The sequence below is a fragment of the Thalassophryne amazonica genome, chromosome 19, assembly GCF_902500255.1.
Source record: "Thalassophryne amazonica chromosome 19, fThaAma1.1, whole genome shotgun sequence".
In the NCBI taxonomy this organism is placed as follows: Eukaryota; Metazoa; Chordata; class Actinopteri; order Batrachoidiformes; family Batrachoididae; genus Thalassophryne; species Thalassophryne amazonica.
In genome coordinates, this window is record NC_047121.1 from 51,814,658 (window position 1) to 51,840,078 (window position 25,421).

Consider the following 25,421-nt stretch of genomic DNA (forward strand, 5'->3'; position numbering starts at 1 on the left):
GTATTTTTTTTTACAATTCATATATATATATATATATATATATATATATATATATATATATATATATAAAACTCAGCCACATGGGGTGTGCAGCCAGTACATTCTGAGTGCCGGTCCCAAGCCCGGATAAATGAGGAGGGTTGCGTCAGGAAGGGCATCCGGCGTAAAACAAGCCAACCCAACTATGCAGACTTAGAATCGAATTCCCATACCGGATCGGTCGCGGCCCGGGTTAACAATGTCCGCCACCGGTGCTATTGCCCAACAGGGTGCCGGTGGAAATTGGGCTACTGCTGGGTGAAGACGACGAAGAAGAGGAGGAAAAAGTTGCCACGAACAGCGGGAGAAGAAGAAAACTAGAAGGGTGGAAAGAGTGAGTGATGAGAGTGGGGACTTTGAATGTTGGTAGTATGACTGGTAAAGGGAGAGAGCTGGCTGATATGATGGAGAGGAGAAAGGTAGACATATTGTGTGTGCAAGAGACCAAGTGGAAGGGAAGTAAGAGCAGGAGCATCGGCGGTGGGTACAAGTTGTTGTACCATGGTGAGGACAGGAAGAGAAATGGTGTTGGGGTCATTTTAAAGGAAGAGTATGTTAAAAGTGTGTTGGAGGTTAAGAGAGTGTCTGACAGGGTGATGAATGTGAAGTTGGAAATTGAAGGGGTGATGATGAATATCATCAGTGCATATGCCCCACAGGTAGGTTGTGAGATGAAGGAGAAAGAAGATTTCTGGAGTGTGTTAGATGAGGTGGTGGAGAGTGTGCCCAAGCATGAAAGAGTGGTGATAGGAGCGGACTTCAATGGGCATGTTGGTGAAGGAAGCAGAGGTGATGAGGAAGTAATGGGTAGATATGGTATCAAGGATAGGAATGGGGAAGGACAGATGGTAGTTGATTTTGCAAAAAGGATGGAAATGGCTGTGGTGAATACCTACTTTAAGAAAAGGGAGGAGCACAGGGTAACATATAAGAGTGGAGGAAGGTGCACACAGGTGGACTACATTCTTTATAGGAGATGCAAGTTAAAAGAAATCACAGACTGTAAGATGGTAGCAGGAGAGAGTGTCACTAGACAGCATATGATGGTTGTTTGTAGGATGACTTTAGAGGTAAAGAAGAAGAAGAGAGTGAGAGCTCAACAAAGGATCAGATGGTGGAAGCTGAAGGAGGAAGACTGTTGTGTGAAATTTAGCGAGCAGGTGAGAGAAGCACTAGTTGGAGGGGAAGCAATTTTGGACAACTGGAAACGTACTGCAGATGTGGTGAGGGAGACAGCTAGGGCAGTACTGGGTATGACATCTGGACAGTGGAAGGAAGACATTGAGACTTGGTGGTGGAATGAAGAGGTCCAGGAAAGCATAAGGAGAAAGAGGTTGGCGAAAAAGTTTTGGGATAGTCGGAGAGATGAAGAAAGTAGACAGGAGTACAAGGAAATGCGGCGTAAGGCGAGAAGAGAAGTGGCAAAATCAAAGGAAAAGGCATATTGCGAGCTGTACAAGAAGTTGAATAGTAAGGAAGGAGAAAAGGACTTGTACCGATTGGCCAAAGGGACAGAGCTGGAAAGGATGTGCATCAGGTTAGGGTGGTAAAAGATGCACATGGTAATGTGCTGACAAGTGAGGAGTGTGTGCTGAGAAGGTGGAGGGAATATTTTGAAGAGTTGATGAATAAAGAAAATGAGCGAGAGAAAAGGCTGGATGATGTGGTGAGAGTAAATCAGGAAGTAAAAGAGATTAGCAAGGAAGAAGTGAGGGCTGCTATGAAGAGGATGAAGAGTGGAAAGGCAGTTGGTCCAGATGACATTCCAATGGAGGCATGGAAATGTCTAGGAGAGATGGCAGTAGAGTTTCTAACCAGATTGTTTAATAAAATCTTGGAAAGTGAGAGGATGCCTGAGGAGTGGAGACGAAGTGTGCTGGTTCCTATTTTCAAGAACAAGGGTGATGTGCAGAGCTGCTGTAACTACAGAGGCATAAAGCTGATCAGCCACAGCATGAAGTTATGGGAAAGAGTAGTAGAAGCTAGGCTTAGAAAACAGGTGAAGATCTGTGAGCAGCAATATGGTTTCATGCCGAGAAAGAGCACTACAGATGCAATGTTTGCTCTGAGAATACTGTTGGAAAAGTACAGAGAAGGACAGAAAGAGTTACATTGTGTGTTTGTGGACTTAGAAAAAGCTTATGATAGGGTGCCAAGAGAAGAGTTGTGGCATTGTATGAGGAAGTCTGGAGTGGCAGAGAAGTATGTTAGGGTAGTGCAGGACATGTACAAGAATAGTGTGACAGCGGTGAGATGCGCAGTCGGAATGACAGACTCATTCAAGGTGGAGGTGGGATTACACCAAGGATCAGCTCTGAGTCCTTTCTTGTTTGCAGTGGTGATGGACAGGTTGACAGATGAGATCAGACAGGAGTCCCCATGGACTATGATTGCAGATGACATTGTGATCTGTAGTGAGAGTAGAGAGCAAGTTGAGTCTAGTCTGGAGAAGTGGAGATATGCTTTGGAGAGAAGGGGAATGAAAGTCAGTAGAAGCAAGACTGAGTATATGTGTGTGAATGAGAGGGAGCCCAATGGAATAGTGCAGTTACAAGGAGTAGAAGTGGTGAAAGTAGATGAGTTTAAATATTTGGGGTCAACTGTTCAAAGTAATGGAGAGTGTGGTAGAGAGGTGAAGAAGAGAGTGCAGGCAGGGTGGAGTGGGTGGAGAAAGGTGGCAGGAGTGATTTGTGACCGAAGAATATCAGCAAGAGTGAAGGGGAAAGTTTACAAAACAGTAGTGAGACCAGCTATGTTGTATGGTTTAGAGACAGTGGCACTAACAAAAAGACAGGAGGCAGAGCTGGAGGTGGCAGAGCTGAAGATGTTGAGATTCTCTTTGGGAGTGACAAGAATGGACAAGATTAGGAATGAACATATCAGAGGGACAGCTCAGGTGGGACGGTTTGGAGACAAAGTCAGAGAGGCGAGATTGAGATGGTTTGGACATGTGCAGAGGAGGGACCCAGGGTATATAGGGAGAAGGATGCTGAGGATGGAGCCACCAGGCAGGAGGAGAAGAGGGAGACCAAAGAGGAAGTTCATGGATGTGCTGAGAGAGGACATGCAGGTGGTTGGTGTGACAGAGGAAGATACAGAGGACAGGGTGAGATGGAAACGATTGATCTGCTGTGGCGACCCCTAACGGGAACAGCCGAAAGACAAAGAAGAAGATATACACTCAACAAAATATAAACGCAACACTTTTGGTTTTGCTCCCATTTTGTATGAGATGAACTCAAAGATCTAAAACTTTTTCCACATACACAATATCACCATTTCCCTCAAATATTGTTCACAGACCAGTCTAAATCTGTGATAGTGAGCACTTCTCCTTTGCTGAGATAATCCATCCCACCTCACAGGTGTGCCATAGCAAGATGCTGATTAGACACCATGATTAGTGCACAGGTGTGCCTTAGACTGCCCACAATAAAAGGCCACTCTGAAAGGTGCAGTTTTGTTTTATTGGGGGGGGGGATACCAGTCAGTATCTGGTGTGACCACCATTTGCCTCATGCAGTGCAACACATCTCCTTCGCATAGAGTTGATCAGGTTGTCAGTTGTGGTCTGTGGAATGTTGGTCCACTCCTCTTCAATGGCTGTGCAAAATTGCTGGATATTGGCAGGAACTGGTACACGCTGTCGTATACGCCGGTCCAGAGCATCCCAAACATGCTCAATGGGTGACATGTCCGGTGAGTATGCCGACCATGCAAGAACTGGGACATTTTCAGCTTCCAAGAATTGTGTACAGATCCTTGCAACATGGGGCCGTGCATTATCCTGCTGCAACATGAGGTGATGTTCTTGGATGTTGGCACAACAATGGGCCTCAGGATCTCGTCACGGTATCTCAATAAAATGCACCTGTGTTCTTCGTCCATAACAAACGCCTGCCCATACCATAACCCCACCGCCACTATGGGCCACTCGATCCACAACATTGACATCAGAAAACCGCTCACCCACACGACGCCACACACGCTGTCTGCCATCTGCCCTGAACAGTGTGAACCGGGATTAATCTGTGAAGAGTACACCTCTCCAACGTGCCAAACGCCAGCATTTGCCCACTCAAGTCGGTTATGACGACGAACTGGAGTCAGGTCGAGGCCCCAATGAGGACGACAAGCATGCAGATGAGCTTCCCTGTGACGGTTTCTGCAGAAATGTTTGTGCAGAAATTCTTTGGTTATGCAAACCGATTGTTTCAGCAGCTGTCCGAGTGGCTGGTCTCAGATGATCTTGGAGGTGAACATGCTGGATGTGGAGGTCCTGGGCTGGTGTGGTTACATGTGGTCTGCGGTTGTGAGGCTGGTTGGATGTACTGCCAAATTCTCTGAAATGCCTTTGGAGACGGCTTATGGTAGAGAAATGAACATTCAATACACGAGCAACAGCTCTGGTTGACATTTCTGCTGTCAGCATGCCAACTGCACGCTCCCTCAAATCTTGCGACATCTGCATTGTGCTGTGTGATAAAACTGCACCTTTCAGAGTAGCCTTTTATTGTGGGCAGTCTAAGGCACACCTGTGCACTAATCATGGTGTCTAATCAGCATCTTGATATGGCACACCTGTGAGGTGGGATGGATTATCTCAGCAAAGGAGAAGTGCTCACTATCACAGATTTAGACTTGTTTGTGAACAATATTTGAGGGAAATGGTGATATTGTGTATGTGGAAAAAGTTTTAGATCTTTCAGTTCATCTCATACGAAATGGGAGCAAAACCAAAAGTGTTGCGTTTATATTTTTGTTGAGTATATATATATATATATATATATATATATATATATATATATATATATATATATATATATACTTTTTTCCAGATAAGGTGCGTGGGTGTGTAACGTGTGTGTAACATGTAGACTGTCTGGGTGATGTTTGTGATGATGACAGTGCCGCCACTACAGGGGAGCGTTACCATGGCAGCCTGTGTTTGCGCCACTTTGGTCCCCCCTCCTCCCCCTGTATCCAGGGACAAGGCAAACCAGTCATTCAGAAGCTTGAACCTATTTGAAGCATTGGATTGAAAACTGGTTCGCTGCTTGGAGTTTCATTCATAGCGCTCATTGAGGACACCTGCCTGTACTGCAGTGGAATTACATGCACATAAGATAAGATAAGACAAGATCAGATAAGGTAAGATAAGATAAGATAAGATAAGATAAGATAAGATAAGATAAAATAACATAAGATGAGATAATCCTTTAATAGTCCCACAATGGAGAAATTTACGATGTTCCAGCAGCACAAGGACAGTTACAGAACAACAGTGCAAGTATGCAAAAATAAGGTAAATGAAAAATACTGAAGTCAAGTGCAGATAACAATATAAACAACACAATATAGTGTATACAAGCAGAAAAACTGTTTCATAATACGGCACATGAGTGTACAAGTATTATTGCACAGAATCTGTAGTATCATTGCACATAATTTGTAGTATTATTGCACATGGATGAAAATTTGACACTTGCACACATTCAACCCCCACACTGCCACACAATTTGTCATACCAATGCCGCACGCTGTGTTCTTCTGGATGCTGCTCTTTGTGCCACTGGGAGTTGCGTTATATGGAATAATTATTTTGTAGCAGATTAATCATTTGCTCTCAGAGTTTGCCTGATAAAACCACCTCTAATCGCTCCAGAATCACAGAGGAATTTTCTACAGCTGCAGCTTTTCTTGTGCACTTCATGAGGTGGAGAACACATTTGGAATTATCTCAAAGGTAATTATTTGTAATATTTATATAGTAATGGTTGGTAAAAGAGTTGCATTTTCATTCCTTCTTATGAGTATCTGTAAAATTATGTTTATGATAGATTTAACATCTCTTCATAATCATTCAGATGAGCTGCGCTGACACAGTGACTTGCAGTGGCACAGTGTTTTTGAATTGTTTGCACAATGTTCACATGTAGTTCACTAAATTAATGCGTGACAGAGATTTTGAACATGTCAAAATTTTCTTTCCGCACTTGCACAAAGCTGCGCATGGTTTACCACGAGTTTACTCTGTGGCACGGCGGACTGCATGTCAGTGCGGGCATCAAATTTGTGCAGTTATCAAGGTACCTTTACTGTACTGAGATTAATGATGTGAGTGATCTGAGTGGTCTACTGGGAACAGTGCTGGTTGTGGAGTCTGACAGCAGCAGCAGGAAGGACCTGCGGTGTCACTCCGTTATGCACTTTGGCTGGAGCAGCTCATTGCTGAAGGAGCTTTTCAGTGCAGTCAGGGTGTCACTCATGGGATGGGAGGCGTTCTCCAGCAGGGCTGACAGCTTATCCATCATCCTCCTTTTGCCCACCTCCTGCACCGAGTCCAAGGGACTTCCCAGGACAGAGCTGGCCTTCCTCATCACTTTGTCAAGTCTCCTCTCAGCATTTGTGATCCTGCTGCTCCAGCAGACCACTCTGTAGAAAACGGCTGAAAACGGTTTATTCTTTATTCTCTCTTGTCTTTTTCCTGGTTTTTTTCCCTCAGCCCCAACCAGTCTCAGCAGAAGACTGCCCCTCCCTGAGCCTGGTTCTGCTGGAGGTTTCTTCCTGTTAAAAGGGAGTTTTTCCTTCCCACTGTGGCCAAGTGCTTGCTCATAGGGGGTCGTTTTGACCGTTGGGGTTTTTCATAATTATTGTATGGCCTTGCCTTACAATATGGAGCGCCTTGGGGCAACTGTTTGTTGTGATTTGGCGCTATATAAGAAAAAAGTTGATTGATTGATTGATTTAGGTGAACACCTAGGTACTTGTAAGAGTCCACTATCTCTGTATCCTTTCCCTGGATCTTCACCAGTGTCGGTGGAGAGCGCCTGTGCCTGCGGAAGTCCACCAGCAGCTCTTTGGTTTTCCCTGCACTGATGTGGAGGAGGTTCTATACATCACATATGGTTATGTTGAATGTGTTATATTGAATGTGGACATACCTTTTTAACATTGCAAACAGGTTTGCATTTATTATTTCTGCCACATCCACCTTCTTCAGCCTGCAGTCCCTTCACTGCCCATGTCTCAGCTTCATAGATTTTTTTAACTGTTGTATTAAATCATTGGTCATATCATATTTCCGAAACTCTTTTCTTATTATGTTGTGAATTTCAAAATAATTTTCAAAAAAGTATGGCCCATATGACTTGGGGCCCTGTTTTTGAGTCCAGTCAAGTCCAGGAGGAGCAGTCAAGCTCCCGTTAGGGGGCGCTACAGTAGTTCATCAGTCTCCATCTCACACTGTCCTCTGCATCTTCTCTGCATAAACCTCCTCTTTGGCCTCTGTCTTTTCCTGACAGCAACTAAATCCTCAGCATCCTTCTTCCTATATAGACCATGTCTCTCCCCCAAATCAAAATTAATATTTTGACCAGAAATAATTCAAATTATGATATTTAAAATTCACATTTACGATGGTGAAAGGTGAACGACACAAATCTAAAAATATTGAATAAAAAATAGCGACGTTCCCTGATTGAAAAAACGTCTATGACGTCATCACTTTCGAATCTGTCGACGAAATGAACCACCTCCTCCGATGCTTCATCGGGGTACCGGGTTTGACACATGTTTTGAAACATCGGTGTCAGACGTACCCTCAACACGACATAACGTAGATATAAGTGCCGTCGAGCTTCAGGGAAGAGGAGTTGCATAAATATAACTGGTACGTTATTTACCCTTTGATCGGTGTCTTTGCTAGCCTAAAACAGTTAGCAGTTCTGTTAGCTTAGTGCCGCTGGAGCTAAAGCTGGCTCACTGTCGATAATTCGGTTGTTAGCAGTTGAATTGAATTCACGACTATAAAAAAATCTAACGGACCACCGTGACCGTCAATAGTTGCAATACATCACGATTATCGGCGTCACGTTCGCAGGAACGGTCACTCATAGCATTAGGAGTTAGCTGCTGCTGGCAGCCACAAGTGGTTGACCATCAAGCTAGTTTGGTCTGGTTTATTTATATACTTTATATATATATATATATATATATATATATATATATATATATATATATATATATATATATATATATATATATGCTTAAAGTCTTACTACTGGAGACTGTTTTGTGTTGCCAGAGGTGCTGTAATAAATGCTGCTCTGTTTTTGTTTGTGCTCCTTTTTCTTTGTTCTGTACAGCTTGATGGGGAAGCGTGGAATGAGCTGCTTGGTCTACTGCCACCTCAACCATGACCCAGCTAAGCTTCAGAACATGAATGAATGAGCTGATTCCCCTTACAGTGCTCTGCACCGTCAGCCACTCAGGATGACAGAAGAGGATGATTTTTTTTTCTCCGTTTAGTTTTTTAATTCAAAAATTTGACTCCATCCGTCTGCCTGCCAACAATGATCCTTGGGTTGATCTCCCAGGAATTACATGAGCAGCTTTTGGATCTGAAAAGTTACAAAAGTCGCATGAATGGGGTGGAAGAGCTCAAACACGTTCTCTCCGAAGTGGACATGAGGTTGGTCCCACATGAGAGCATTGAAGAATTCATCAATTTTCTCCCAAGGCTTCTGGATGACAGCAATTTTAAAGTATTCTATGGTACTTTACAGGTTGTAAACTTACTCATTCAGAAACTAGATTGTGATGTGGACAGATATTTAACAGAGATTGTGCTTGTTGCTCTCAAAGCCTTGGGAGACACATGCACTGTCACCAGGACTGAATGCACAAATGTGTTTCAACAGCTGATGAAGAACATTGGACCACAGCAAGTATTGGACCATGTCATCTGTAGCTTGAAACATAAAAACTCTCGGGTTCGGGAAGATGTCCTAAACATCATCATAGTAGCTATGCTCACTCATCCCAAGAACGCCTTCAACATCCCCAAACTGTGTTTTGAGGTTGCACCATATTTAGCAGATAGCAAAAGGACGGTCCGCCATGCAGCCTTGGAGCTGTTTGCTATTTTTGACTATTGCCTTGAACCAGGGAAAAAGCAGCCCCTAACGAAAGCAGTTGACATGGTGGAGCTCAGTGAGGACGTGGAGGGTCTTATGGCAGCTGTACAGGCAAGACGAGCAAGACGTGTCCTTCCAAGACTCTCCTCAGTGGGGACAGTGGAGTATGGATTAGTGGTGCCCAAACCAGGACAGCAGTGTTCCTTCCAGGATCGTTCTGGATCAGACATACACTGGGTGATCAGTAGAGGACGGACTAGTAGCGCTCGAAGCCATCGAACTGAGCCAGACCAGGTCCGATTATATGGCTATGGTAGTTTAGGCTCCCTCACCGATGAACTTCCCCTTCAGCGTAGGATTGTCAGCGCTAGTCGAGGGAAGAACAAGCTACCATGGGAGGCATCAGAGAATGACCAGGGATGCTTTGCCCTCCATGGAAAGTGCTCTGAGCAGGTGAGACACATCCACTACATCTCACAACATATGATATTAGATCTAGACAAAGCATTCCAGAGGTTAGTTTACATTTTTGTTTGCTCTTTATAGAGCACACACAGTTTGACACGAGCGAATGTTACAATGGGGAATTCAGATGACGTAGAGGGACTATAAATGCCTTTTTGGAGGACAAACACCTGGTAATGAGTTTAAATTAACCTTTATTTTACAAAACGAAGATATCCAAACGTGATTTTTCTCTGTGAGTTTGCTTCTTGGGGCTACTGGTGTTTTATGAAATACTGCCATTATGCTCAAAATTATTGTTTTCCAGATAACTTCCAGTATGCATCTTTATATGTCTGAGACATACATAAGGCTGTTGTCATTCAGCCATTAGCTCTGATGTAAGGGAAGTTGCTCCATGGCAAAAAAAAAAAAAAAATCTGCCAGTGTGTCACTGTAGATCTGATCTTGAGTGACTGCTTTGTTTGTTTGTGTCAATGTCAATTCTACTGCAAAGCAAGTTTGATGTGTGATCTGCCTGGAGACAAAAAAGGTATCTTGTTTATGGTATTGACAAAATGTTAAAATCCTGGTTAAACACAGCCACGTGTGACTTATAACGATGCAATCGATATAACACATAGAGAATTATGGTTGTGCGAGTGGTCATACAGTCACTTTGTTTATGGTCAGTCAAGTGGCAAGTTTTCCTTAAATTCTTACAGACCTTCACCATTCAAATGAGTAACTGAATGTATACATTCAGTTTGGCCACATAACAGTCTCCACGATTTGGATGATAAACTCTCTTGGTGTGTTAATTAGGCAAAAAAATGCATACGTCTGCGGTTTTCACATTTATTCTAGTAGCTAAGGGAAGCATCACTAAATACAAAATAATGTTGCAAAACTTATTTTACATGGATATATGGTTAATATGAACTCATTCCCAGCATTTTGTAGTATTATAGACACCCCCCCAAGATAAAGAGTCTGACTTGCGTTGTGAGGGAATGGTAGTTGCAGCATTTTGTCCATGTGGTGCGTTTGTACGAGCATGATCCAGTCCACAGGTGCCTCAGTGTTGACACCAGCAAGTGTACGAGTAAAAGGCCAGGCAAAGCCCACGTTTCAGCTTGCTACAGAAGGGCCACAGTCCATTTTTGTCATAGGGATGGACTGATTGTGTTTTCATGGTGTGGTGGATGCGGTGATGTAGGGCACCATAGCATGCTCCCAGATCTGACCTGAGGATTCCACTGAATAATTTTGTTTCCCTTTATTTTTTCTTGAGTCCTTTGGATTGAGGGCCACAGGATGAATGCCATCAAGATTCACACCATTTGATGATTTTCTAAAAAGCATCTGAATTTGTCTGAAATTTTGTACAGATGAGTCTTTGAGTAAGTAGTAGTAGTAGTAAGTTTGAATTTATGATTGAATCCCCCTGCAGGCCCAAGAACGGGAGCAAAATGTCATTTTTCACACTGTTTAATGTATTGCAGAATAAACTGATGATTAACATTTTCTCTAATTTTGCAAAAATATTCTTTGGGAGACTGCCTATCGGGGAAACAAAAATCTCATTGTCCTTCAATCATTCTAAGGGGCCCCCAAAATTACAACAAAAGAAAAGAGAAGATATTTTACACACTTCTCAGTTTTTCACTGAAAAGCTCAGTGGGTTTTCTGAGATTCTGCACAGACTCCTAGAATCGGTGTTGCAAAGATTTTCATTCGGTGTTTAGCAGTTGTGAATCTTGTGCCGTCTCACAGTTCGTAACTCATGCGAGAGGTCGGTTTCAGCAGACTTCCGGTGTCAGGAGCTCAGCACTCACAGTGTAACACATCTGATGAAGTATGGACAATAAATCAACATAGGGACACAGCAGAAGAACATCACAGGTGCTACACCTCCTCGAGATAACCCTCTCAACTTGGGAGAGCGTATCATCGTCATCATCATAATCACCCGTGACCTCGCTAAATCAAAACCATCTGTATCTGTGAGACAGCGGAACTCTGCTGGCACTGCGGTGCATTCTGGGAAGCGCAGGGACTGCCAGAGGGATTATGGGAAATGCTGAAGTACCGAATTGACCTTGAATCATTTGTGCCACTTTTCCCATATTTGGTCAAAAATACTCTTTGTCCAAATGACTTCAGGGTCTTTTGACTCTGTTATTCTAATTTTTTTTTTACAATTTTAAATGGCTCTTAACGGATGTAAAATGGCAGATTGCTTTTAAAGAGTTCTGCTTCAGAGAATCTTATTTGAAAAATTCTGTCTTGTTTCAGTCAGGTTTTAGAATTCATCATAGTACAGAAACAGCATTAGTGAAGGTTACAAATGATCTTCTTATGGTCTCGGACAGTGGACTCATCTCTGTGCTTGTTCTGTTAGACCTCAGTGCTGCTTTTGATACTGTTGACCATAAAATTTTATTACAGAGATTAGAGCATGCCATAGGTATTAAAGGCACTGCGCTGCGGTGGTTTGAATCATATTTTTCTAATAGATTACAATTTGTTCATGTAAATGGGGAATCTTCTTCACAGACTAAAGTTAATTATGGAGTTCCACAAGGTTCTGTGCTAGGACCAATTTTATTCACTTTATACATGCTTCCCTTAGGCAGTATTATTAGACGGTATTGCTTAAATTTTCATTGTTACGCAGATGATACCCAGCTTTATCTATCCATGAAGCCAGAGGACACACACCAATTAGCTAAACTGCAGGATTGTCTTACAGACATAAAGACATGGATGACCTCTAATTTCCTGCTTTTAAACTCAGATAAAACTGAAGTTATTGTACTTGGCCCCACAAATCTTAGAAACATGGTGTCTAACCAGATCCTTACTCTGGATGGCATTACCCTGACCTCTAGTAATACTGTGAGAAATCTTGGAGTCATTTTGATCAGGATATGTCATTCAAAGCGCATATTAAACAAATATGTAGGACTGATTTTTTGCATTTACGCAATATCTCTAAAATCAGAAAGGTCTTGTCTCAGAGTGATGCTGAAAAACTAATTCATGCATTTATTTCCTCTAGGCTGGACTATTGTAATTCATTATTATCAGGTTGTCCTAAAAGTTCCCTAAAAAGCCTTCAGTTAATTCAAAATGCTGCAGCTAGAGTACTGACGGGGACTAGAAGGAGAGAGCATATCTCACCCATATTGGCCTCTCTTCATTGGCTTCCTGTTAATTCTAGAATAGAATTTAAAATTCTTCTTCTTACTTATAAGGTTTTGAATAATCAGGTCCCATCTTATCTTAGGGACCTCGTAGTACCATATCACCCCAATAGAGCGCTTCGCTCTCAGACTGCAGGCTTACTTGTAGTTCCTAGGGTTTGTAAGAGTAGAATGGGAGGCAGAGCCTTCAGCTTTCAGGCTCCTCTCCTGTGGAACCAGCTCCCAATTCAGATCAGGGAGACAGACACCCTCTCTACTTTTAAGATTAGGCTTAAAACTTTCCTTTTTGCTAAAGCTTATAGTTAGGGCTGGATCAGGTGACCCTGAACCATCCCTTAGTTATGCTGCTATAGACGTAGACTGCTGGGGGGTTCCCATGATGCACTGTTTCTTTCTCTTTTTGCTCTGTATGCACCACTCTGCATTTAATCATTAGTGATCGATCTCTGCTCCCCTCCACAGCATGTCTTTTTCCTGGTTCTCTCCCTCAGCCCCAACCAGTCCCAGCAGAAGACTGCCCCTCCCTGAGCCTGGTTCTGCTGGAGGTTTCTTCCTGTTAAAAGGGAGTTTTTCCTTCCCACTGTAGCCAAGTGCTAGCCAAGTGCTTGCTCACAGGGGGTCGTTTTGACCGTTGGGGTTTTACATAATTATTGTATGGCCTTGCCTTACAATATAAAGCGCCTTGGGGCAACTGTTTGTTGTGATTTGGCGCTATATAAAAAAATTGATTGATTCCTCCTGAAGGAAAAAATGTTATTTTTTAATTAAAGTATTATTTCAGGCTACAGTGCAAAATCATGTGATTTTAAGGCATTTGGTGATTTGGTGTCAACAGCTGTTAACAAAATCCAATATATACAGTGAGGAAAATAAGTATTTGAACACCCTGCGGTTTTGCAAGTTCTCCCACTTGGAGGGGTCTGAAATGTTCATCTTAGGTGCATGTCCACTGTGAGAGACATAATCTCAAAATAAAATGTATGATTTTTTTAATAATTTATTTCTATGTTACTGCTGCAAGTAAGTATTTGAACACATGTGAAAATCAATGTTAATATTTGGTACAGTAGCGTAGCCTTTGTTTGCAATTACAGAGGTCAACCGTTTCCTGTAGTTTTTCACCAGGTTTTCACAAACTGCAGCAGGGAGAACTTGCAAAACAGCAGGGTGTTCAAATACTTATTTTCTTCACTGTGTGTGTGTGTGTGTGTGTGTGTGTGTGTGTGTGTGTGTGTGTGTGTGTGTATATATATATATATATATATATATATATATATATATATATATATATATATATATATATATATACACTCAACAAAAATATAAATGCAACACTTTTGGTTTTGCTCCCATTTTGTATGAGATGAACTCAAAGATCTAAAACTTTTTCCACATACACAATATCACCATTTCCCTCAAATATTGTTCACAAACCAGTCTAAATCTGTGATAGTGAGCACTTCTCCTTTGCTCAGATAATCCATCCCACCTCACAGGTGTGCCATATCAAGATGCTGATTAGACACCATGATTAGTGCAAAGGTGTGCCTTAGACTGCCCACAATAAAAGGCCACTCTGAAAGGTGCAGTTTTATCACACAGCACAATGCCACAGATGTCGCAAGATTTGAGGGAGCGTGCAATTGGCATGCTGACAGCAGGAATGTCAACCAGAGCTGTTGCTCGTGTATTGAATGTTCATTTCTCTACCATAAGCCATCTCCAAAAGCGTTTCAGAGAATTTGGTAGTACATCCAACCAGCCTCACAACTGCAGACCACGTGTAACCACACCAGCCCAGGAACTCCACATCCAGCATGTTCACCTCCAAGATCGTCTGAGACCAGCCACTCGCACAGCTGCTGAAACAATCGGTTTGCATAACCAAAGAATTTCTGCACAAACTGTCAGAAACCGTCTCAGGGAAGCTCATCTGCATGCTCATCGTCCTCATCGGGGTCTCGACCTGACTCCAGTTAGTCGTCGTAACCGACTTGAGTGGGCAAATGCTCACATTCACTGGTGTTTGGCACGTTGGAGAGGTGTTCTCTTCATGGATGAATCCCGGTTCACACTGTTCAGGGCAGATGGCAGACAGCGTGTGTGGCATCGTGTGGGTGAGCAGTTTTCTGATGTCAGTGTTGTGGATCGAGTGGCCCATGGTGGCGGTGGGGTTATGGTATGGGCAGGCGTCTGTTATGGACGAAGAACACAGGTGCATTTTATTGATGGCATTTTGAATGCACAGAGATACCGTGACGAGATCCTGAGGCCCATTGTTGTGCCATACATCCAAGAACATCACCTCATGTTGCAGCAGGATAATGCACGGCCCCATGTTGCAAGGATCTGTACACAATTCTTGGAAGCTGAAAATGTCCCAGTTCTTGCATGGCCGGCATACTCACCGGACATGTCACCCATTGAGCATGTTGGGATGCTCTGGACCGGCGTATACGACAGCGTGTACCAGTTCCTGCCAATATCCAGCAACTTCGCACAGCCATTGAAGAGGAGTGGACCAACATTCCACAGGCCACAATTGACAACCTGATCAACTCTATGCGAAGGAGATGTGTTGCACTGCATGAGGCAAATGGTGGTCACACCAGATACTGACTGGTATCCCCCCCAATAAAACAAAACTGCACCTTTCAGAGTGGCCTTTTATTGTGGGCAGTCTAAGGCACACCTGTGCACAAATCATGGTGTCTAATCAGCATCTTGGTATGGCACACCTGTGAGGTGTGATGGATTATCTCAGCAAAGGAGAAGTGCTCACTATCACAGATTTAGACTGGTTTGTGAACAATATTTGAGGGAAATGGTGATATTGTGTATGTGGAAAAAGTTTTAGATCTTTGAGTTCATCTCATACAAAATGGGAGCAAAACCAAAAGTGCTGCGTTTATATTTTTGTTGAGTGTAATATATATAAAATGAACATGGATATGTTGATGATCTGTCGTGCTTTTTTTTTTTTTTTTTTGCAGTGACATGTTTGCTGCAAGGATGCAAAACCTGAGAATGATGTTTTATAGACATGATTAGATTTATTTCACGGTGCATTTGTTACCTGATCATATTTTTGTGTGTGTGCTGCTCTTTGAAAACCTTAGTGTTTACAGCAGGGTGGGTCTCCCAGCAACCTCGTGAAGGCAGCACTCTCACTGAAGGGGCTGTGAAATATAAATGGAAACATGACAGTGTTGTGATCGTGAAAACAGCTTTACTCTCTGCTGTAGTGTTGATTGCCGTCTCGTTGAGAACTCCGTAATGTGATTCGATCAGTTTAGAGGCCGTGTGTTTACTCGCTCTCTAAAAATGAGATGTGAGCAAGAATCTATCAGTGCTGTCTGCTGGCTTATTGCATTCTTGCTCCTCAGTTTTAATTTTGGGAAGGGAGGGACTCTGAGGAGATGTGCTGCTTCTTTGCATCAAAAGCAGCCAGCTGAGATGATTTGAGCATCTGCTGAGGATGCCTCCTGGTCATCTCCCTGGGAAAGTCTTCCAGGCACGTCCCAGCTGGGAGGAGACCCTGGAGGGACATTCTGGAGGGATTATATTTCCCAGCTGGCTTGGGAATGCCTCAGAATCCTCCAGGAAGAGTTAGAGGACTTGGTTGAGGATAGGGAATTGTGTACCAAATTTGAAAAATATTATTTTTGTTCACAAAGCTCTAGATTTACCGATCGATCTATGTTCCGATCCTCACCTATGGTCATGAGATTTGGCTCATGACCGAAAGAACGAGATCGCGAGTACAAGTGGCCGAGATGAGTTTCCTCCGCAGGGTGGCTGGGCGCTCCCTTAGAGATAGGGTGAGGAGCTCGGTCACTCGGTAGGAGCTCGGAGTCGAGCCGCTGCTCCTCCACGTCGAAAGGAGTCAGTTGAGGTGGCTCGGGCATCTTTTCCGGATGCCCCCTGGACGCCTTGCTGGAGAGGTGTTCCGGGCACGTCCCACTGGGAGGAGGCCCCGGGGAGGACCCAGGACACGCTGGAGGGACTACATCTCTCGGCTGGCTTGGGAACGCCTTGGGGTTCCCCCGGAGGAGCTGGAGGAGGTGTGTGTGGATCGGGAGGTCTGGCGGCTTTGCTTGAGCTGCTGCCCCTGCGACCCGACTCCGGATAAAGCGGAAGAAAATGGATGGATGGATGGATGGATTATTTTTGTTCAGAGAATGTATATCCCCACATCAAAAAGCTGCTCCCTAAAGCATGAAAACAAATTATTTTGGCAGTTATTTTCACTTTAAAATTTGTAGCCAAGCCTATCACCCAACCAATCAGCAATGTCGTATTAGACACAGTGATGTAGTAGACCAATCATGACCGGCGTACTATCGCTCTGAGATCTAAATCTATAAAACATTATTTTTTAGCCTTTCATGTTCTCCATAATCATGAAATCTCTTTCAAGCCCAAGTCTAAAATGGAAATTGTTTTCTGTCACAAAGGTTAAAATACCTTTGGTGGTTGATAATGAGAAAAAAGGGACAGAAAACATGCTTGGTATCGAATTTTTAAATTAACTTCTCTCAATTTTCATCATACAAGTGAAGTGTCAATTGTCACGTATCTGTACATGTACTTGTAATGTGTACAGTATTTATTGTCACTCAGTAAAATATAATACTACACAGTTGATGCTTTACAATTGATTATATGACACATGCAGTGGAAACTTATTATAAAGAAATCTATTACAATAATGAATTTCTTGTAAAATAAACTCATTTTTACATCCAAGTGTTGACTTTTTTATTCTTTGTTATTCAGTATTTTTGCAACCCTGATATGCTAAACATTTGGAGATCAAGTAACTTACTTGTCTCATGGATGTTTCATAATGAGGTTCCACTGTAATACAGTAGCTTAAACGGTATATAATACTGTAGAATTGCATCATTTGGCACATCAGAAAATATTTTTTACTAATCTTTTTATGATTCTTTAATAATTTGGATATGTACAATGTATAATTGATTGTTTTATGCACCATCCATATCCACCAAATTACTGGAGGTGCTTAAAAAATTTGGAAATTCAAAAATATGTTTTGATGTGCCAAATGGTTCGAAGCTACGGTACCTCATTGTATACTGATGAAAAGGTGAGAATTAGAAACTACAAAACAATATAACGTGTGTGTGTGCACATAATAGGACAGTTTCTACGATTTCAATCCTTTGCATTTTCATTATTTTTCAGTAGCAGTTGCCTAAAAGCAAAGATCTAGTGTGCAGAACATTTGCAGTTTTGTGTTTATGTGCATTGTAAGATCTTGTTCAGTCTGGAGTCTCATCCATTCCCCTGGGGTCCTTGGGGAAAGGTCCTGGGGCCAGGTCCTGCAATCTTGTCCTATCCTTGGGTCCTGACACTTGGATCAAGGAGAAGTCAAGTGATAATTTCAAATAGGTAAAATGTAGATCAGTCTTGTCAAACATAATACTACAGACATTGTGGACTTCATATTTCATACAAAGGAGGTATATGACAGTAATTGACGTCCATCCATTCAAGTGGCCAATTGTTTTTTTTTTCCCAATAGAGTTAATATCTAAGCTCTAAGGAGTATTTGTGCTGAATTTGGTGCTTGTTTCCAGAAATGAATGATTGCTACAGTTAGCTGCTGCACTGTGTGATGATTGTGCAGTCACAGTATGGAGGCTGTTTGAGTCCTCAGTCCTCATGGCCATCACTGAAAACGGCTTTCTGCCCTCTGACAGGTCCTGAATGAAGACATTCCTCATCTGTCCAGGAACCAGAGTTCAGAGCCCTATCTACCCACCTTTAGTAAGTACAAGATGTTTTACCACTCATTCATTCATTTTTTTTTCAGTTGCTTAAGATTAAACATATGGGTGACAGAAGGTCACGCGTTTGACCAGATTGCCCATTTCATCACGGCCCCATCACACTTAGTATGAATGAGCACGAGCCGAATCAGGGGGAATGAAAAAAAAAACAAGAAAACTAAATTCGTGCCACATCTGGGAGGGAATAAGAATTGCGGAGAACAGCCGTCCGAATACCCAGACTGCTCTTAAACCCGCCCTGACTGATTAGTGCACGGGTCGTGCACATGAGCCTCCAAACACAGTGCAAATGTAGGTGGAACACTGTAAGACTTTAAAAGTACCTGGACAGCTGCCAGAATGCAGTAAGATGCACTTAGAACCCGTGGACTGCGGTGCGATGGCAGTTCGGCAGAATTTATTCCAGCAGCACTCAAAGTGCGCTCGTGGTGCGTTCAGGCACATTCGGCCAGGGTACGACGTGATGGAAACTTGCAGAACATCCCCCCGAAAGCGATCAGAACATCACGAATGCCGTTTTCACACAGTCCGATTGTTTAGAATGCAGTCAGACTGCGGTCAGACGGCACTTCGACTGCTGTTCAATATTTTTCCACTTCAACTGCGGTCACCCCAAATATTTTGCTCATGTTCAAAACATGTTCAGACGACTGGGACCCACTGTTTGGACTGCACTCAGAATGCTGTCCGACGGCCATGAATGCACCTCTAGTGTGACGGGGTATTAGATCATTCCACATTTCTGTAAGGACAAATTGTACTTTACATTTGTTATTGGAGCACGACCACATGTGGTGCCAGATGTGATGAAAGATTGAAATGTGCATTTTATCATCTCCCTTTGAATGAATACATTCCCTTTGAAGCATGATATTATTGTCTTAGTTACTACAAAAATGGAAGTATGTGATAAAAGATGCACATGAGTGTACTTGAGTGGCAGAACATATTTCCCACATAGGTTCAGAAGAGCCTCACATGTCCCAGTCCTCTAGGAGGAGGGAATTCCCTGCCCGCCTCAGGAGAACTGGAAGCCTCACCTTAGACCCCAACTTCTCTGATTTCGAATCTGGTAAGAAATCCTTACTGAAGCAAGAACCCTTGCTGGAAATGTTTCTGCTCTGAAGTTCATGCTTTATGCTTGTGCAAGTAAGAAAATCTGAAAATAAGGAAAACAGTCTTACATCTCCAATTTTAAACATTTAGCCAACCATGAGCAATGAGATTCTCAAGCATTTTATGAGTTCTTGGGACTGTATATTCTGTCTCACAGAGGCACCCAAAGGACATATTCTCTCGAGGAACCCCAGTGTTGAGTGCACGTTTCCCCTCTCCTCTAACCTTGCCACACCCGGTTCCTTTCTTCTGCCTTCCTACCCACTGGCTACACTTCCAGCAGGCACCTTTACTCCAACGCTGGTTCACTGTCAAGCTAACTGCCCCCTGTCTATGTCCAACACCTGGCCCAACAAGAGTGAGACCAGTTCTCACCAGCAGGACCCCAGTCTCCGGAGAGACACAGCAGGCAAGGGGAAAGCAAACATCTAGCAAACCAGTTGTTGTGATTGCAAAAATGTTGAGACCTGTTGTTTTGAGGGATTCTCTATTTTGACAGTCATGTTTTTAACCTCCTTCTTGTGCTATTTCCTTCAGAAAATCACGTTTCAAGTAGGTGCTCTCCCAGGCCTCTACGTGCCTCCCTGGTGAATTCTTCCTGCACTTCATCATTCCGCAGGGCTCTAAGCAGCACCAGGGCAACCCTTTCAATATCACCAGTAGTCCCTCTAGGAGAACCGATTCTCTCTCATAATGGCCCAAAGTCCAACTCCTCAGGCAGCCCTCAGAATCAGCAACAAGAAGGGATCGTCCATCTGGACTCCACAGATAACATGACAGCGCAAAATCCACAAAAGGATGATCATCTGGACCTGCAGGAGGTCAGTAAATGTGTTTTTATTCGCTAAAAAGGACCCAGTTCAACCACTGCTTTCCCAACATGACTGCAGTATTTGGCTAAAATCATCCTCAAGCACTTCAGACTTTATTGATTGCATACAGTGCATCCGGAAAGTATTCACAGCCTTTATTCAATATTTTGTTGATGGACCTTTGGCTGCAATTCCAGCCTCAGTTCTTCTTGAATCCGATGCCACAGGCTTGGGGTGCACCTATCTTTTGGCAGTTTGGTCCATTCCTCTTTGCAGCACCTCTCAAGCTCCATCAAGTTGGATGGGGAGCGTTGGTGCACAGACATTTTCAGATCTCTCCAGAGATGTTCAACTGGATTCAGGTCTGGGCTCTGGCTGGACCACTCAAGGACATTCACAGAGTTGTCCCGAAGCCACTCCTTTGATATCTTGGCTGTGTGCTTAGGGTCATTGTCCTGCTGAAAGATGAACCGTCGCCCCAGTCTGAGGTCAAGAGTGCTCTGGAGCAGGTTTTCATCCAGAATGTCTCTGTACATTGCTGCATTTATCTTTCCCTCAATCCTGACTAGTCTCCCAGTTCCTGCTGCTGAAAAACATCCCCACAGCATGATGCTGCCACCACCATGCTTCACTGTAGGGATGGTGCCTGGTTTCCTCCAAACATGACACCAAAGAGCTCAAGCTTTGTCTCATCAGACCAGAGAATTTTGTTTCTCCTGGTCTGAGAGTCCTTCAGGTGCCTTTTGTCAAACTCCAGGTGGGCTGCCATGTGCCTTTTACTAAGGAGTGCCTTCTGTCTGGACACTCTACCATACAGGCTTGATTGGTGGATTGCTGCAGAGATGGTTGTCCTCTTGCAAGGCTCTCGTCTCTCCACAGAGGAATGCTGGAGCTGTGGTAGAGTGACCATCAGGTTCTTGGTCACCTCTCTGACTAAGGTCCTTCTCCCCCGATCGCTCAGTTTAGACGGGCGGCCAGCTCTAGGAAGAGTCCTGGTGGATCTGAACTTTTTCCATTTACAGATGATGGAGGTCACTGTGCTTATTGGGACCTTCAAAGCAGCAGAAATGTTTCTGTACCCTTCCCTAGATTTGTGCCTCCAGACAATCCTGTCTCAGAGGTCTACAGACAATTCCTTTGACTTCATGCTTGGTTTGTGCTCTGACTGTCAACTGTGGGACCTTTATATGTAGACAGGTGTGTGTCTTTCCAAATCATGTCCAATCAACTGAATTTACCCCAGGTGGACTCCAATTAATTTGTAGAAACATCTCAAGGATGATCAGTGGAAACAGGAGGCACCTGAACTCAATTTAGAGCTTCATGGCAAAGACTGTGAATACTTATGGACATGACTTCTTAGGGTTTTTTTGTTTGTTTGTTTTTAATAAATTTGAAAAAATCTCAAGACAAACTGTGTCATTATGGGGTGTTGTGTGTAGAATTTTGAGGAAAAAATGAATTTAATCCATTTTGGAATAAGGCTGTAGCATAACAAAATGTGGGAAAAGTGCAGCAAATACTTTTTGGATGCACTGTGTACAGTTCTAAGGAATAGTAAGAATCAATTTTTTTTTAAGATACAAACAACATGGATTCAAACTCAGATTGGTCAGATTGTGGCATTTTTATACCAACTACAAAAACTGTTGAAGGAAATAATACAGTAAATGCCAAACTAAATAAATAAATGGTAAGTGGACTGCATTTATATCGCGCTTTTCCATCTGCATCAGATGCTCAAAGGGCTTTACAATAATGCCTCACATTCACCCCGATGTCAGGGTGCTGCCATACACCCATACAAGGCGCTCACTACACACTGGGAGCAACTAGGAGATTAAAGAGGACCCTTAGTGATTCTCCAGTCAGGCTGGGATTTGAACTGAGGATCTTTTGGTCTCAAGTCCAACGCCTTAACCACTAGACCATCACGTCCCTAACTGAAATTGTTTCCTTAAGTAGTTATCATATTTCAGTTTGTTGCAGCCTTTGCAAATACCCTGGCAGGATTTTGTGATCTGATAAGAAAAACCCAGACAAATCCTACTTTGCTTTCCATTTCAAATTGACTTAATTGACAAAGAAAATTAGAAACTCTTACCAGTAGTCCTGAATGAAAACAAGGTGTCCAATGTTTTCGATAATATTAAAAAAAAAAAACACTTAATTGTTATGTTAAATTGTAATATGAACAGTGAATGATAGTGAATAAAAGCTGATCTCAGTTCAAATTCTTTTTCAAAAAGATGAGGAGTATGTCTACATTGTCTGGTGGGAGGGGAACAATAATAGCATTATTTATAACCATTTCAGGATCAGTGCATTAATCCAACTATCAGTGGTCCTGCAGTGCAGATGCTTGGGAAAAGTTGGGAATATGGTACATTTGGGTTATTTTCTGGAGCTGTGGATTTACTGCCAGCTCACTGTGCCCGCGTTTGAGTGCTACGCTTTGTTCACTGAGCTCAAAACTGCACAGGGAAGAGATGATGGACACTTTGCCCTTCATACGGACCACAGATCAATTGTAGTCTGTTACACTGCTAGTATCCGGGATAAGCAAATAAGCAATATGTTCTCATTTGGAACATATTGTTCCCAAGCAGGATTTTGTGATATTAAAATCAAAATGACAGCAAATCTCTCAAAGCACATCCTGTTTGAAGTCAACGAATGTGTTGTGTTGATATTGGTTTTCACTTGTGCTTCATTCAGATGCTGAATTCGTTGTGTTCGCTGCACAACAGCGCTGTCAAGAAGAGAGCCAGAGTCAGCCATCCTGCTTCAGATCCCAACAGCCCAGACTTGGCTGTCAGACTGGAGCTGGAGCTGGGCTCAGTGTCTCACACCTCTCCTACGTTCATCAGCTCCACCAGCAAGAGCCGCATTTCCAGTCAGGAAATGCGGCGTCCCGACAGAGGCAGGAAGATCGGGTACGTCTCCGCATATATTTAACAAAGTATCTCCTCATTGATACTGAATTGTCTCCCTTTGTTATTAGTATCTTTATAGATATGTGACTGGGAAACTCCATAACTGTGCTGTTTCATAGTGTGAAGTGGTTTCTGAACAGAATTTCTCATTTCTCTCATGTGTCATCAGCTGTGGAAATATTTCCTCTTCAGCAACAATGCCTCATATTGCCAGAGTGCCTTCTGTTAAAATGAGGTCATCTGCATCCGTGGACTTCAGCAGCCTTCAAGGTACAAACATGCTCTTAATCTTTACATTAAAAAAAAACTGTATGGCCATGCAGCCAGCAGGGGGCAGTAAGGGGCAAATGTCAGAATCAAAGCTGCAGTGAGGCACCAATTAAATGTTGAAGTGGGTTTGCATTAACGGTTGCAGCCAGGACTTAGTGGTTGAGTTTGGTCTGTTTGTGCTCTCTCTGAGGACCCTTGTTGTGGGTCCTTTCAGTGTTAAGGTTTTGTTTCTTTGATGTTGAAGGGTGGTCTAAAAAAATGACACATGACCTGAGGTCAGCGAGTCACATATTCCAGTGAAGCAGTCAAAACCAAGGCGCATTGACCAGCAAGTTCCTCCCCTCCACTGGTGGAATCAGTCCAGGCTGTGAAGCCTGATGATGTTCATTCAGGAGTGATGTCACACATTGACCTGGTCATAGAAATGTTCATGTTCAGTTAATTACTTGTTAATCCTTTCTGGTCCTTAAGGAGCTCAGATCTCCAGCAGTAACAGTGGGAACTCATCAACCACAGACCTCCCTGAAGGTGTTATAGGAAGAGGTGAGTGTGGAACCATCAAGTTGTTAACATGGTTCTGTTTTATGACAGAGGCATAAGTCATGCTTCTAAACAATGTTTGTTTCAGTTTGTTATTTCAGTCAGTGTGGTGTCGGGTCAGAAATGAGCTTTATATTATTAGAACCAAGTGGCCTCTGCATGCGTGTGTGTATGGCTTGATCATGCAAAGCTGACATTTTCTGTTTGGTATGCTTATTTATTTTGGGTCAAGGATGAATGCTGTGAAAATGTAAAGTTGATAGGACAAATATTTTTGGAGAAATTAGCAGTTGCCGCATAACGAGTGTTGTACCATGGGAGTTCAGGGTTTTGGAGTTTTAAATGTTCTTATTGTGGTTCATGTTAGTTTAACAGTGTTGTTAGTGTTACTGATTTATTGTGTTTTTGTAGTTCCGTTGGTTTGGCCAGTTTAGTTAAGTGTCATGTTGCTGGTACTATAAGTGAGAAGAGTATTGTGTTTGATGTCTCTGTTTCCGCATGTCTAAAATTAGAAGCATCTGCATGCAGCAGAAAGAGAGAAAAGACAAAAAGCTCTCCATGTGTGTGTGTGCATGCAACTTTGATCACGGAGAAACTGGAGAGAGCTGACATTTGCTATTTGGTATGTTTATGTATTTTGAGTCAAGGGTGAATGATGCCAAAATGCAGTGTTGATGGAACTAATATTTTTGGACAAACTACGGATATTAGCTAACATTGCTAACTACATTCTAGATTCACAAGCCATTCCAGCAGGGGGCGGTAAATCATCTTTGTCTGAAAAACGTGAGTGTGTCTGTGATTTTATTTAGTAAGTTCAATGTAAGTACATGATATATCCTCCTGACTGTGTGTCCTGGTAGTCAGGAGGATAAATGTAAATACATTAAAAATGCATGGATGACACAAGGAAGTGAGAACACTTATGTTGGGAAAGTGTAATGACACGGACCCACAACAGGGGGCGTAAATGAACGGACAATAGATGACCCAAAAATACAACACTTTACTGTTGTGAAATGTGCACAACGAGAATACAGACAAACATAGAATTTGGATCACAATCAAAATATACAAGGTGACGTGTGGGTAGGCTCGAGGATAGGAGACGTCTGTCCCGAGTAGAACCGGATCCCACACTATTTCCACTGCCACCGAACCCGAAGGATACTGGAGCCGCCAAGTCCTGAGTCCCCAGGTGGTCACCGTCTCCGACTGTAGGATCTGGTACTGCTGGCAGGAAGCAGAAGACAGAAGTAATGAGTGTGTGAAAAACACACCCAGTAAACAGTCAGCAAGTTCTTCTTGTATTAGTCGG

General features: G+C 43.0%; 1 protein-coding gene across 1 annotated transcript in view; it reads left to right on the top strand.

The window, feature by feature from the left end:
* Positions 1–7,540: 7,540 nt before the first annotated feature.
* LOC117500714 (TOG array regulator of axonemal microtubules protein 1) overlaps positions 7,541–25,421 on the top strand; it is a 28,353-nt gene continuing 10,472 nt past the window's right edge. The window contains exons 1-9 of the mRNA XM_034159480.1: positions 7,541–7,711; positions 8,187–9,410; positions 18,340–18,406; positions 19,391–19,501; positions 19,703–19,954; positions 20,083–20,366; positions 23,076–23,293; positions 23,463–23,563; positions 24,035–24,106. Coding sequence (XP_034015371.1) covers positions 8,394–9,410; positions 18,340–18,406; positions 19,391–19,501; positions 19,703–19,954; positions 20,083–20,366; positions 23,076–23,293; positions 23,463–23,563; positions 24,035–24,106 — 2,122 coding nt within the window. The 5' untranslated portion in view covers positions 7,541–7,711; positions 8,187–8,393. The remainder of the gene's footprint in view (positions 7,712–8,186; positions 9,411–18,339; positions 18,407–19,390; positions 19,502–19,702; positions 19,955–20,082; positions 20,367–23,075; positions 23,294–23,462; positions 23,564–24,034; positions 24,107–25,421) is intronic.